This window comes from Thamnophis elegans, chromosome 12, assembly GCF_009769535.1.
Source record: "Thamnophis elegans isolate rThaEle1 chromosome 12, rThaEle1.pri, whole genome shotgun sequence".
NCBI lineage: Eukaryota > Metazoa > Chordata > Lepidosauria > Squamata > Colubridae > Thamnophis > Thamnophis elegans.
Window position 1 is genome coordinate 34,420,584 of NC_045552.1, and position 15,135 is coordinate 34,435,718.

General features: G+C 42.7%; 1 protein-coding gene across 3 annotated transcripts in view; it reads right to left on the reverse strand.

Moving 5' to 3' along the window:
* The window catches only part of LOC116515332 (ligand of Numb protein X 2-like), an 84,047-nt gene that overhangs the window by 10,935 nt on the left and 57,977 nt on the right, over nt 1–15,135 (reverse strand). For all 3 annotated transcript variants that reach the window (XM_032227304.1, XM_032227305.1, XM_032227306.1), the window contains exons 3-6: nt 13,604–13,830; nt 8,369–8,565; nt 6,694–7,050; nt 288–458 (exon numbers count right to left, since the gene is read on the reverse strand). In XM_032227304.1, coding sequence (XP_032083195.1) covers nt 288–458; nt 6,694–7,050; nt 8,369–8,565; nt 13,604–13,830 — 952 coding nt within the window. The remainder of the gene's footprint in view (nt 1–287; nt 459–6,693; nt 7,051–8,368; nt 8,566–13,603; nt 13,831–15,135) is intronic.

The following is a 15,135-nucleotide window of genomic DNA, read 5'->3' on the forward strand; positions in this document are numbered from 1 at the left end:
GGGGGTAAATTCTTCCTTGTACATTAAAGTAAAGGAGCCTTTCTGCATCCTGGAGCAATCGAGTCCTTTGTAAAGGAGACAATCTTAACATGGCAAGTTAAACACATTCCCATGCAAAGATCTTTAACCAATTACAGGAAGCCCTCGACTTATGACCTCAACTGAGCCCCACATTTCTGTTGTTAAGTGAGACTGTTGTTAACTGAGTGTTGTCCCACCAGCCTTTGCTCAAAGCAGAGCAGAGGTCACATCGACATCCCAACCAAAAGCGACTGAGCAGCCAATACCTTCTGATAGTTGGATCTTCTCCGGAAGTGATTTTGCTCTGGCTTCCGGCGACTGGGCTGTGCAGGGCTGCCCCCGTTGCTGCTGCTGGCGCTGCTGCTGTCCTCGGGGGCTTCCGGAGGCTGCAGCCCCGACTGACGGAGGACCACAAAGGTGACCCTGGCTTCACTGCTCTGTCAAGGGATGTGACAGAAAAGGAGAAGCTTAGAAGAGAAACAGCCCAGCCTCCACAGCGCCCCAGGAGAGGATTTAAGCAAGGGCTTTTAAAGACCCCCAAGGGTACCTGAGGAAGCTGCCGGAGGCTCCCCTTAAGTCTGGCTCCCATGTTTTGAAACTGAAGTGGCTTTAGGTCAGCCTCAAAAAATAGAACATTCAACAGGACTCCCCCAACATATGTAAAGCTACTATATGTGCGTGCGTGCGTGCGTGCGTATGTATGTATGTATGTATGTATATATGTGTGTGTGTGTGTGTGTATGTGTATATATGTATATATGTATATATGTGTGTGTATGTATATATATATATATATATATATATATATATATATATATATATATATATATATATATATATATATATATATATACTTAAAGTCACAACCCCTGGTATGCCCAAGTATGGGAGGAAGGTCACACTTCCACTCTCTGTCATTAGGCTCGTCACAAGAGACCATCCAGACAGAAACCCAATATTTTTTACTGTTGCCTTTTTTGTTACATTTGTTATATTTATGCTGATAAATAAATAAAGGGAGACTAGTATAGATCTATTTCAAGCTATTTAGCTCTCATCAGCTAGCCATACCCAAGTTTGGGAATCGAACCTGTGCTCTATTGCCTCCCAGGCAGGGAGTTAACCATTTGAGCTACAGAGAACGACTCCTTTATCAGCCAGCCAGGGTGGGAGGTATATACTTAAAGTCACAACCCCTGGTATGCCCAAGTATGGGAGGAAGGTCACACTTTAAGTATATACCTCCCACCCTGGCTGGCTGATAAAGGAGTCGTTCTCTGTAGCTCAAATGGTTAACTCCCTGCCTGGGAGGCAATAGAGCACAGGTTCGATTCCCAAACTTGGGTATGGCTAGCTGATGAGAGCTAAATAGCTTGAAATAGATCTATACTAGTCTCCCTTTATTTATTTATCAGCATAAATATAACAAATGTAACAAAAAAGGCAACAGTAAAAAATATTGGGTTTCTGTCTGGATGGTCTCTTGTGACGAGCCTAATGACAGAGAGTGGAAGTGTGACCTTCCTCCCATACTTGGGCATACCAGGGGTTGTGACTTTAAGTATATACCTCCCACCCTGGCTGGCTGATAAAGGAGTCGTTCTCTGTAGCTCAAATGGTTAACTCCCTGCCTGGGAGGCAATAGAGCACAGGTTCGATTCCCAAACTTGGGTATGGCTAGCTGATGAGAGCTAAATAGCTTGAAATAGATCTATACTAGTCTCCCTTTATTTATTTATCAGCATAAATATAACATATATATATATATATGAATATAAATAACTGAAATAAAAGTAGTAATTTAGTGAACAACCAGCCATTTGCACAATCAATAAACAAATTATTGGTAATGAAACATGTCATTATTCATATCCTAATATTATTTGTATAAATAACTCAAGACGACAAGCATGCCTATCACTCCTTTTATTTCCCGCACAACAATAACAACCCTGGGTTGTTATTGGGTCAGGCTAAGAGAGAGAAGGATTGGCCCAAAGTCACCCAATCAGCTTTTGTGCTCAAGGCAGGACTCGAACTCAGAGTCTCCTGGTGATTGGCCCAAAGTCACCCAGTTGCCATTCAGGTGGCAGAGTCTCCTGATATCTAGCCTGGTGCTCTACATCATATTAAGCATGACATAAGCCAGTGCTTCACAGCCCTCTCTAAGTGCTTTACAGAGTCAGCCTCTTGCTCCCAAAATCTGGGTCCTCCTTTTACCCACCTCAGAAGGATGGAAGGCTGAGTCAACCTTGAGATTGAACTGCTGGCAGTGGGCAGAGTTTGCGTGCAATACTGCATTCTAACCACTGGGAAGGAAGGCAGGAAGGCAGGGAGGGCATTAGCAATAGCACTTAAGACTTATATTCTGCTTCACAGTGCTTTTACAGCCCGACCTTGGAAGGATGGAAGGCTGAGTTAACCTTGAGCCGGTCAGGATCGAACTGCTGGCAGTTGGCAGTCAGCAGAATTAGCCTGCAATACTGCATTCTAACCACTGCGCCACCACGTTATAAAAGTGCAGCAGTTTCTGTTTTAGCTGCATAGCCTTGAATCCATAATTTAGGGCCAGAGCAGGAAAGTGGCATGGAAAAGTCTGAGAAGGAATTCCTGATTCCTCCACCCCAAAACAATTCTTCTCTTATAACCGGAAGGGTCAAAATTACTGTACACATTTAGAAAAAAAACAGTCAGAATGGACAACTGCAACTTATTATGCATAACCTTGAAATATTAATGCAAGTTAGTGTTCGTTTATTCTGTCAAAGTCTTGGATTTACTCTCAATCCGGTTTAGTGAACACTTAAACTGTGGCTTAAAGTAATTGCTCATTTACTAATATAATTATTATAAAATCTGTTGATACATCACACTACAGCACAGTGTTGTTGTTTACTCAATGCAATCCCATAATTATGATTTGCAAACCACAGTATAAAGCTTAAGGTTTGTATATCACACCAATTATGGTTTACATAATAAAATATGAGTCAGCATACCAGCCTGTGAAGAGTTTCTCTTGGTTTTGTTAGAAAGGAAGGCAGGGGATTAGTTACCCGCTGTCTTAATCACCAAATGGAATTCCTTAGAAACAATGCCTCTTTTCTTCCCCTGTTATTTATGTGTAATTATCATCAGCATCCAAATAAAGGCATATCCTGGGTCTTTACTGCTCTCTGAATTTTTTTTTTTGCACAGGTTTCATTACCAAACTAGGCAACAGACACAACTGTGATGAGGTTACCCAGTTTGATAATGAAAAGTCTGCAAGGAAACCACCAAACTCAGAGATCATCAAAGACCCAGCAGTTCAACTCACAGCTACAAATACTTCCATAAATACTGTTTTGCCCTCTACATTGGGCTGCTCTTGAAAACTATCTCAGAGCTTAAGATGATGCAAAAGACAGCAGTGCAGGAAGGTATGTTATGGGGGTCCTTGGTGTTCTCTGAGCTCAGATTAACAGAGTTGGAAGGGACCTTGTACATCATCTAGTCCAACCTGCTGCTCAAGCAGGAGACCCTACACCATTTCTAACAAATGGCAGTCCAGTCTTTTCTTGAAAGTCTCAAGTGATGAAGCTCCCACAACTTCCGAAGGCAATTTCTCTCCTTGTTCAGTTTCCATCTGTTATTCCTTGTCTGGTCTTCAGATGCTTTGGAGAATAGTTAGCCTCTTCTTTGGGGCAGCCCTTGAGATATCAGGACACTGCTATCATGTCTCCCCTAGTCCTTCTTTTCATTAAATTAGCCATGCCCAGTTCCTGCAACTGTTCTTCATATGTTTTATCCTCCAGTCTCCTAATCATCCTGGTTGCTCTTCTCTGCACTTTTTCTAGAGTCTCAACATCATTTTTATAGTGTGGTGACCATAACTGGACGCAGCAAGCTAGGTGCGGTCTTACTAGGGCTTTATAGAGTGGTATTAGTACCACACTTGATCTCTGTTAATGCAATGTAAGATTGATTGCTTTCTTGCAGACGCTTCATTACCCAACTAGGTAACATCATCAATGCACAGGTGATGTTACCTAGTTTCAATGAAGGATAATATTTGTAGCTCAGGGTTGAAATGAGAGATCCTTGGTGCTCTCTGAGCTTGGTTATTCTCTTGCAGAATCTAGGTAACACCATTAGTGTCCCCAAACTAAGTAATATGCTCACCACTGATGATGTTATCTAGTTTGGCTAATGAAATGTCTGCAGAAGCTCAGAAGACACCCAGGATCTCTTATTGCCTGGTTTATTTATAAGAAAATGACCAAGAGCCATGGTGGTGCAGTGGTTAGAATGCAGTATTGCAGGCTAATTCTGCCAACAGTTCGATCCTGACTGGCTCAATTTTGACTCAGTCTTCCATCCTTCCGAGGTCAATAAAATGATGACCCAGATTGTTGGAAGCAATAGGCTGATACTGTAAAGCACTTAAGAGAAGGCTGTTATATGCACAAGTGGTGCATATGTCTAAGTGGTATTGCTAAGCTCAGAGAGCACCAAGGACCACACAGTTCATCCCTGAGCTACCAATATTCTTCCTTTCTATTAGTTAGGTGTGCTCCTAGAACCGCATCGGTTACACCTCTCCTCTGTGAGCTGTACTGGTTTCCAGTTTCCTTCTGGGTTCAACTCAAGGGGATGACTAATGAAGCTGCACATGGCATGTGGCCAGGCTACCTGAGGGACGGCCTCTCCCCAAACATCCCATCAGATCTGGCAGGAGGATCAACATCAGCCAAGGAGCTTTTTTTGCCTTGGGACTTGGGAAGGGAGCCTTCTCTGCTGTGGGACCCACCCCTTAACACATCGTGTGAAATTGGCCCAAACCTTGTGGCTTCCTCAGAAGACCCTTCAAATTCTTGGGGAGCCCATGGAAGGGCGGGGCTCATTAAATGGTTGTGCGGTTGTACGGCATTCTCTCATACTTTTGTATTATAGTTTTAAGTGTTTTTATTTATTAAATGTATATGCTGCCCATCTGACTGTAACAGCAACTCTGGGCAGCTAATTTAATTTTAATTGTATTTTAAATTGTTTTTGAATTATTGTAATTGGTTTTTTTTCTTTTAGCTGTGTACACCGCCTAGAGCCACAAGAATGAGATGGGTGGCTGTATCCATCTAGTAAATAAATACACTGCTCAGTACATAAACATTTACTTTAACTCCTTGCATTTGTGTTTCTATTGCATCTGTGTTTCTCCACATGTGCTTGCAACCCTTGCTCCTTAAGATGTGGCATGGCTCAATTCTTTCTTTGTTCTCTTGTTTAACTCCCCACCACCACCATGAATTCACAAAGCAACACACTTGGCTTATTTTCCCCAACCTTTCTTGCAGGTTCTTTTATCCCCCTTCTTCTTATTTTTTACTCAATATCTTTCCAATTTTGCAGCTGAAAATTTAAATCATGTCAGTGCTCTAGTGTTTATGAAGCATTTGAAAAACACTTAACAGCATTTGGGGGGGGGGGAGACATGTCTGGAAAGCTAGGAGACCTTGGTGCATGAACAGAACGGATTCCAGGAATTCCCTGCCAAAATCAAAGAAACAAAACTAAAAAGAAGCCCAACCCCAGACTAGGATTTGCTTTGATGTATCCGTTTCTGAGCTGACAGGAAAATGAAGACGTGCAAGGCAATTATCTGGCTTGATTACAGCCTGTGGTTCCTCCTTGTCTTGGGAGAGGCTGTATCTCCTCGCTGGCAACCACGCTCTGAATGCAGGAGGAGGCAGGTTTAGTCTACAGGTAGACTACAGGTAGTCCTCAACTTACAGCCATTTGTTTAGCAACCAAAGTTGCAATGGCACTGAAAAAAGTGACTTGTGAGCAGTTTTCACATTTACAATCATCATGGCATTCCCAGGGTCATGTGATCAAAATTCTTTTGGAGGCTTGCAGCACCCTGTGGCCAGGTGATGGCCACGTGTGACCGTCCCAGTCAGTTTCTGACAAGTAAAGTCAGCAAAGATTCACTTAACAACCGCATGATTCATTTAACCCAGGCATAAAAGGTTGTAGAATCAGGGATGACAACAATCGTCTTGCTTAGCGATGGAAATTCTGGTTCCAAATGTGGTTTAAAATCGAGGACTGCCATAGTACTTTCCACAGAAAGACCTCAGATTACAAGGGAGAAGAAGCATCTCACCTTGATAGCTGCAGCAATCCAAAACAGTCAACGCTACAGGATACGGATCAAGACTCTGCTCTCCACTTGCAGTGGCTTCATACAACCAAAGCTTCTCTGGATTGAACTACCGTACTCCAGATTACAGGTAGTATTCGATTTACAACACACACACAATTTATGTTGCTAAGTAAGACAGTTGTAGGGTGAATTTTGCTCCATTTAATAACTTTTCCTGCTACAGTTGTTAAGTGAATCACTGTATTTGTTAAGTTGGTAATGCCGTTGTTAAATGTATCTGCTTTCTCCATGGACTCTGTTGGAAGGTAGCAAAAGAGGCTCACACGATCCCAGGATGCTGCAATCATCATAAATGTCAGTATGTCGCAAAGTGTCCGAATTTTGATCCCACATTTATGAGGATGCTGCAGTGGTGGTAAAGGGTGAAAAATGATCACAAGTCACTTTTTTCTGTACCGTTGTAGCTTCGAACAGTCACCGAATGAACTGTTTTGAGGACTACCTGGACTGTCTTTCAAACTTACCTGGATTATCTGCGCAGCCGCTTCAGGCGTCCCTTGGCGCAGATCCTGGCCGTTTATAGAAAGGACTTTATCGTCCTGGCGCAGCTTCCCATTCTTGGCTGCCAGCCCTCCATCTAACAGGTCCAGAATGAAGATCCCGGGCTCGTCTGTTTTCCTGATCAGTTTAATGCCGAGGGGTTCGCATTGGTCCCTTTTGACCAGGATAACATGGACCACTTCCTGGTTCACAACTGGGGGAGCCGTCCGGTTGCTGAAGCCCTTTTCTTGGAGCACAAGGAAATGGAGCTGGTCACAGGGTTGACGCAAGAGTGAGATGGCTTGGCAGTGGGTCACGCTGCTGACGTTCACACCATTCACCTGGGAGGAGGACAGAAAAGAGGGCTGGTCAGAAAATGGTCCTTCCCGCCTCTCTGCTCCAGGCCAAAAGAAAACGGAAGGAGGGAAGCACTGGAGGAATCCTAAAAGAAACGGGCAGGACAGCCATCCGGCTACTCTTTGCTTTGCTTGCTGGCAGCCTGCCATGCTTGGAGGGGAGGGACAGCTGCAGGGAAGGATAAAGGAGGGCTTAGCAGGAGAGGAACTGCAGAATCAATCACCTCGCGAAGATAGGGACCCTTACCCAAACAATTCGTGGGTGCCTGATTGGACACTCAATGATAACCAGGGGAAAGGGGGAAACAAGGGAAAAGTTAACCATATGCTTTGGCTGCGAAAGCCTCAGATCCAGCTTTGCTTCTTCTGTAACCACTTGGCTTTAGTAGAGTGTAAGAGTGTAGTTTTGGCAAGCCATGGCCTCGAAGGTCTTTCTTCTCTAACTGAAAAAGTTGGGACAGCTGACAGAATCATTTGTTTCCTCCAGAAATTTGCCAATTTGCTTAAATAAGGGCAAATAAAATAGGATTATTCTGAAATATTAAATATACTGGTTGTACCAGAGATGATTTATGGAGAGCAGCGCAAATCATCAGCATGGAACGTCACAAAAATCTCTGATGAAAATAAAGAAGAAAATGGACCGGGGGAAGCATTTCTTTCTCTCATAAAAGTCAAAAAAAGTAAACCAGAAAGTTGCAAAGGTTTTTAATACGACATTGTTCATTCAAAAGCCCTGCCCAGCTTCCACACATTCTGACACCATACCTATTTTATGGCTTCCACTCCTATCACTCCTCCATGATTTACAGGTAGTCCTCAGATTACAACCATTCATTTAGTGACAGTTCAAAGTTACAATGTCACTGAAAAAAGTAACATGATAATTTCTCACACAACTGTTGCAGCCTCCCCACCCCCCCATCCAAATTCAGACGCTTGGCAACTGGTTCCTTTTTATGACGGTTGCAGTGTCCTGAGGTCATGTGATTCCCTTTTGTGCCCCTCTGGCAAGCCAAGTCAATGGGAAAGCCAGTTTCATTTAACAACCAGGTTACTAATTTAACAACTGCAGTGATTCACTTAACAACTTGGCAAGAAAATTTGTAAAATGAGGCAAATCCCTTAACAGCCTTGCTTAGAAATGTTGGGCTCAATTGTGGTTGTGAGTCAAGGACTACCTGCACAACTTTCAAGAATCCAAATCTGGTGATCTCACTAGTTTTTAACTCTGAGTAAAATCTGCTCCAGCCGATTACCAACTGGTCATTTTGCCATGAGGCTTTAACGATAGCGAACCCACCTCTAGGATGTGGTCTCCAGGCGCGAGTTTTCCATCGGCAGCCGCCACGGAATCCTGAAATATCTCCTGCACCACGACGTTCCCGAGAGGAGTGTCTTTGCCCCCAACTATGCGCATGCCAAGCTCTTCCTCGGGGTCGTCTCGGTGGATCTCAACGGTGTTTGTCTCTGCCAGAAGACTCGCTCTCTGAGGGAATTCTGACAGAGAAGTCAGGAAGTGCATGAGTGAAGAGGAAGTCCTGGATTTTTAACAATGTACAGCAAATGGGAGCAACCTGCATCCATCCCATCCTTTCTTTGGTCCTGCAATCCCCAGCTTTGTTGAAGATGGAATTTTGGCTACTTGAGGAATCGGCTCACAGTGATGGGATTGACCCACACTGATCCACCCACGTGGGAGAGGAGACGTATGAAGATCCCATCAGTCAAGGAATGCCAGTTGGCGGGGTCCAGGAGAAGGGCCTCCTCTGCCATGGCTCCTGCCCTTTGGCACCTCTTAACCCCTGAGGTGAACATGCTCTCTCACCCTCCCGGTTTTTCATAAGAGCCTGAAGATCTGGCCCTGTCTGATGATTTGGGGACCCCATGGGGGGAGCTTCACACTAGAGGTGGCTGACTCATGAAAAGCTAATCCCACCTCCCACCCCACCCCCATGGATCCAGCTCCCTCATCGCTCTCCTGTGTTAATTATTTTATTTTAGCCGCTTTACCATTTTGTATATGAAGATTCTCATGTTTGTTAATGTTCTTATCCTGTAAGCCGCCAGAAGTTATTTGATACAAGATAGACATCAAATAAATTTCATAATAAGTAAATAAACACTAAATTTTGTGTCTAGAATTTGTACTTCCTTCTTTCTAGAAGCTAACCCTGGAATAACTTGACTTTAGGCTTCTAAAATGTACTTTGGAAAAGCTTTTCCAAAGTACATTTCAGAAAGTTGATGGAAAACTTTTCCAAAGTAGAAAACGTTTGAAAAACTTTCTGAGCCAAGATGTGGAAGTCAAAGTATGCCCTTTTGTTATTATGGATGAAAATTACATGACACACTTTTCAAACTGAATAACACAATTGCATAGTGCTATTCCATCAACACAAGTATAACCATAACAGAACACATTTATTTATGCAATATTTACAAACTTTAATTAAAGTTTTTTGTAATTCTACAGAAATCCATATAGAGATCTACCATAAATCCCAACCTGCCTTCTGGCCAGTTATACTCAAATTACAATGTTTGACTAATATGGATTTTTCCCTGGCTATCTTAAAATCCTTAAAAGAAACATGAAATGGAAAAGCAAGGCAAATATATATAGCAGTTAGCTTCCTCCCATAATTGGGGCATACCAGGGGTTGTGACTTTAAATATATACCTTTCTCCCTGGCTCAGCTGATAACGGATCAGAGCCTGTGGCCTAATGGCTAAGACGTCTGCCTAATATGTAATATAGCCCAGGTTCGAATCCCAGTAAGGGTATGGCTAGCTGATGAGAGCTAAATAGCTTGAAATAGATCTATACTAGTCTCCCTTTATTTATTTATCAGCACAATTAAAAAAAAACGTGTGTGTGTGTGTGTGTGTGTGTTGTTGAGGGCATTTTGCCTCCTTGTGTCATCAATAAATATCAATGTCGGAAGTGCGCTGCCAGTCTGCCATGAACGGGAGAAGAGGGCAAGAAGGGCTTGCAGGAAAGTGGGACTGAAATGTGAGAACCCAGAAGTCATCAAGGCCGTTTCCCTGGGAGAAGAATGCCAAGTGGCTATTTCCAAAACATCTCTTTTAAAACTGACTGGACATTGAGAGACAAGCAATGGGAAGGAAGGGAAAGAGGAAAGTTAACTGGGAAAATCTGGCATGCAAAGCCTTAGTTCTGACTGCTCTCCTGCAATTCACATGGCTCCAAGGAAAATACACCTTTCTCAACAAATGAAGTGTAGGATCGCTTTTACTTAGAAGACCCAGTTGAGGCAGTTAATCTGACAATTAATTGTACAAATATAGTCCATTCACGACAATGGCCCATGGATAGAAGTTACAGGAATCAAATGAAAAGTAATGCCTCCAATGTATAAGTTGCCAATAGGTAGCACCTATAAGATCTGGCATGTTCTTCACCATTTGCTATAGGCTCTCCTGCTTCAGCAGGGGGTTGGACTAGAAGACCTCCAAGATCCTTTCCAACTCCGTGATTCTGTTATTCTTTCACTTCACTTAGGGGGAACTTGCTGTGTGAAAAGATTCTGTTGCTCTTCTTCATGAAATGTAATCCTGCAGTGAAACTTCTCAAAGGGCTGTGACTGAATTTTTAACTGCCAAAGGTGTCTCTCCAATTGAAATTTACTGCCCTATGCAGGCAGTTTGCGGCGATTTTATTGACATGAGTATTGTGCATCATTTGGTCAAAAGAAATGCACGTAGATTTTTGCACATGAGAAAGGCTGATAAAGGCTGATGAAAGACAATCAACATATCATTCAAAGGGACACTGTGTCAAGCTTGGCATTTCACAGAATGTGTGGGTTGTATCACTGATGTTCTTCAATATTGGAAGGCTTGTGCAAAGATGAAATGCGGGTGGGTGAGATGAAAGCTTCACAGTTGAAAATTGCTAGCAGATAACAGAATAACAGTTGGAAGGAACCTTTGGGGTCTTCTAGTCCAAACCTAGATCATTTCAGACAAATGGCCATCCAGTCTCTTCTTGAAGACCTCCAATAATGGAGCACCCACAATTTCTAGAGACAAGACGCTCCACTGATTAATTGTTCTCGCTGTCAGGAAATGTCTCCTTAGTTCTAGGTTGGATCTCTCCTTGATAAGTTTCCATCCAATACTTCTTGTCCTGCCTTCAGGTGCTTTGGAGAGTAGATTGTCCCTCTCTTCTTTGTGGCAGCCCCTCAAATAGTGGAAGATGCTATTATGTTCCCCTTAATCCTTCTCTTTATTGGAGTAGTCATACCTGATTCCTGCAACGATGTTCATGTCAGGAGACTGAAAGAATGGTGGGGTCCTTGGTGCTCCCTGCGGCTGATTGTTTGTTTGCAGATTCTCATTATCATCATTCACCTTAGTGGTTGAACTCCAGAGTTTTCTACCCTGAGCTACAGGCATTCCTCCCCCGCCCCCATGGGAATGAAAGAAGGAATGAGAATGAAGAGAAGGAATTTCTTCACAGCATTGTAACAGCTGACAAAACATGGGATTCTTTATTTATTTATTTATTTATTTATATTTCTATCCCGCCTTTATTTTTTATAAATGACTCAAGACAACAAACATGGAGCTTAATGCTCCTTCCTCCTGCTATTCTCCTCACAACAACAACCCTGTGAGGTGAGTTAGTCTGAGAGATACTGATTGGCCCTCGGTCACCCAATCAGCTTTCATGCCTAAGGCAGGACTAGAATTCACAGTCTCCCAGTTTCTAGTCTAGGGCCTTAACCACTAAACCAACCTGGGAAATGAATATCAGTTCACAGAATATAATTATGAAGATTCTAGAGGGGGTGGAATAAGCTAGGCTTTGCGAGGAAAATTCATGGTGACAATTTTCTTGGATGCAGATGGTGTTATTCACAAGGATTTCCTTGAATTTGGAGCCACTATCAACTCAGAGCAGGGTGCTGCAACAGTTGACGTTTTGAAACAACAATTAAGTTCAGAATCAGAAGAAGGAAATTGAGCTGTAGCAAAGCCACACTAGTCACACACTTCACGAACCACCCAAGAGGAGAATTTGAACATTTGAATCTCACTATTTTATCCCCTACAGCAGGCATCTCCAAACTTAGCAACTTTAAGACTTATGGACTTCAACTCCCAGAATTCCACAAGCCTTAAAGCTGCCAAGGGAAAAGGAGAAAAACCCAAAAGGAGGGCTTTGAAAGGTAAGCGGCATCACATTCTGAGAACCCACAGAACCAGAGGATAAACACAATTTGTACATTAAAATTACAGAATTTTATCTATCAGATCAGTGAGTTTAGTGATCAGGGATTAAGGTAGTCCTCGATTTACAACCAAATTGTACCTGAAATTTCAGTCATAAGTCATGATGGACATAAAGCAGGTGACTATGTCGCTACATCTGATTTTATGATCTTTTATGTGGTGGTTGTTAAACAAGAACATTATTCACTAAAAGAGCCATTTTCCCCCCAGAAACCAGAAATAAACACTGGTTTCTGGCAGAAACTTCATGAATCATGATTCCTGACTGTGGGCTGCTGCAAATGGCCATCCATATGGGCCATTTCCAGGCACCCAGGAGGTAGTCACATGACCAGGGGGTTTAGCATCCGGGTTTTCAGGATCTGTTGTGACTTCGTACAGTTGTTAAGTGACTGGTGGACTGTCTATACAAGTGGTCCTCAACTTACAACCACTTGTTTAGTGACCATTTGAAGTTACAACAGCACTGAAAAAAGTGACTTATGACCATTTTTCACACTGTTACAGCATCCCCTTGATCACATGATCAGAATCTGGACACTTGGCAACTGGTTCATACTTATGACGGCCGCAGTGTCCCGGGGTCACATGATACCCTTTTGTGACCTTCTGACAAGCAAAGTCAACAGGGAAGCCAGATTCACTTAACAACCATATTCCTAACTTAACAACTGCAGTGATTCACTTAATGACAGTGGGAGGAAAGGTTGTAAAATGGGGCAAGATTCACTTAACTACTCTTGCTTAGCAATGGAAATTTGGAGTTCAGTTATGATCGTATGTTGAGGACTATCTGTAGAAGACAAGACAGAGGACCTCAATTTCTTTGCAAGAATTGGGGATGTCTAATCTAGTGAAAAGAAGGACTAGGGGTGACATGACATCAGTGATCCAATATCTCAGGGGCTGCCCCAAAGCAGAGGGGCTCAACCTATTCTCCAAAGCACCTGAGGGCAGGACAAGAAGCAATGGATGGAAACTAATCAAGAAGGGAAGTAAGTACTTGATTGTAACCTAGAACAAAGAAGAAATCTCCTGACAGTGAGAACCGCTTCCTCCAGAAGTTGTGGGTGCTCCATCACTGGAGGCTTTTGAGAAGAGACTGGACAAACATTTGTCTGGAATGGTAAAAGACCTCCTGCTTGTGCAGGGAGGTGGACTACAAGACCTCCAAGGTCCCTTCCCACTCTGTTTTTCGATTCTGTTATTCTGGAAACTTGCTTCCATCTGCTCCCACATCAGCCTTCATTTCTCTAGCCATTTAAGAGATGCCTACCTTCTTCACTCCCATCAAAGGCTGGGTTAACCAGTCCAGGATCTGGGACCTCTGGCAACACAACGGCAGCTCCTGAGCCTCCAGTCACTGAAGAGGACCCTCCGTTTGATACTTCAGGGTCTTTTACAGCCTTTGCTTCCAGCCTGGAAAGAGAATCTCCCTTCATCCTGGACCGAGGATTCCTCTTCCTTTCCAGGCGCTCAGTGTACTTCTTGAAGCCAGGACACCTGCATTAGACAGCAAACACCAATTCCCAAAAGAGTCCCATGTCTGTCCTCTCACAGCCTAAATTAGCCACCTGAAATATTTCTCTAACCTGTGTCTGAGTTTGGGTGGACAGGGATGCTTTTTTAAAAAGCAAAAGATTAATAAGTGCAGCAGAAAGTCTAGAGCACGAGTGGGCAACCTTGGCAACTTTAAGAATTCTGCACTTAAAGTCCCAGAATTCCCAAGGCTGCATGCACGGCTAGGGAATTCTGGGAGCTGAAGTCCATTTAATGAAGTCAACTTTAAATCCAATTAAAGTTGTCAAGGTTGGACACACGTGCTCTAGAAGGAAAGGAATTAAAACAGTTGCTAATGAAACCCTGATCTTTCAAATAGACAGTGATACCTTGGTGCTCATTAATTGGCTCCAGGAGGCACAGCGAGTACCAAAAATGAAGAGTATCAAACAATTTTTTCTATAAGGAATAATGTAAATAAATGTAATGCATTCCCAAACCAAAGAGAATACACATTTTTAAGGCAATGTTAATAAAAAATATGGGATTGTACATCATTATTTTCATGGGAAATAAACTTAAAAATTAATAAAAACTTAGATTAAATAAAAATGTCACTTTACTGGTACTGATGGGGAAAAAAGCCCAAACAGACTCCAAATGACCACAGAAGGCCACAGATAAGGCTGCATGAGGATGTGCCCGGAGTAAGAGCTACTATGAGCCCTGTTCACGTCATAAGCGTGTGAAACACATGACCTTTTGTTTTGGCTGGAAAAGATAGCAATTCACAAGGCAACCAACACTGACAAGTTCTAGCTTACACATCAAATACCAAACAAACAATGACTGCAGGTAGTTAGACTTACAAGAGTTCATTTAGTGACCGTTCAAAGTTACAAGGACACTGAAAAAAGTGACATGACCACTTGTCACATGACCATTGCAGCATCCCCATGGTCAAATGATAAAAATTCAAACACTTGCAACTGATTCATATCTATGACAACTGTCGTGTCCCAGGATCATCTGATCAGCTTTTGTGACCTTCTGGCAAGCAATCTGCAGTGAGTCATTTAATAAGAAAGGCTGCAAAATGGGGCAAAATTCACTGCTGTCTCATTTGTGATCATAAATCATGAACTATCTATACTGGGACAACATTTTCACATCAAAATGCATCTAGTATGACATTCGATAAGTTTCAAAGCAGTCAAGTACTAAGGTTATTACAGTATACTGGTTTTGAGATAAAAGTAAACAGGTGAGCCTGAAAAGAAGCAGGCACATTGGCAGTTTATAATATTT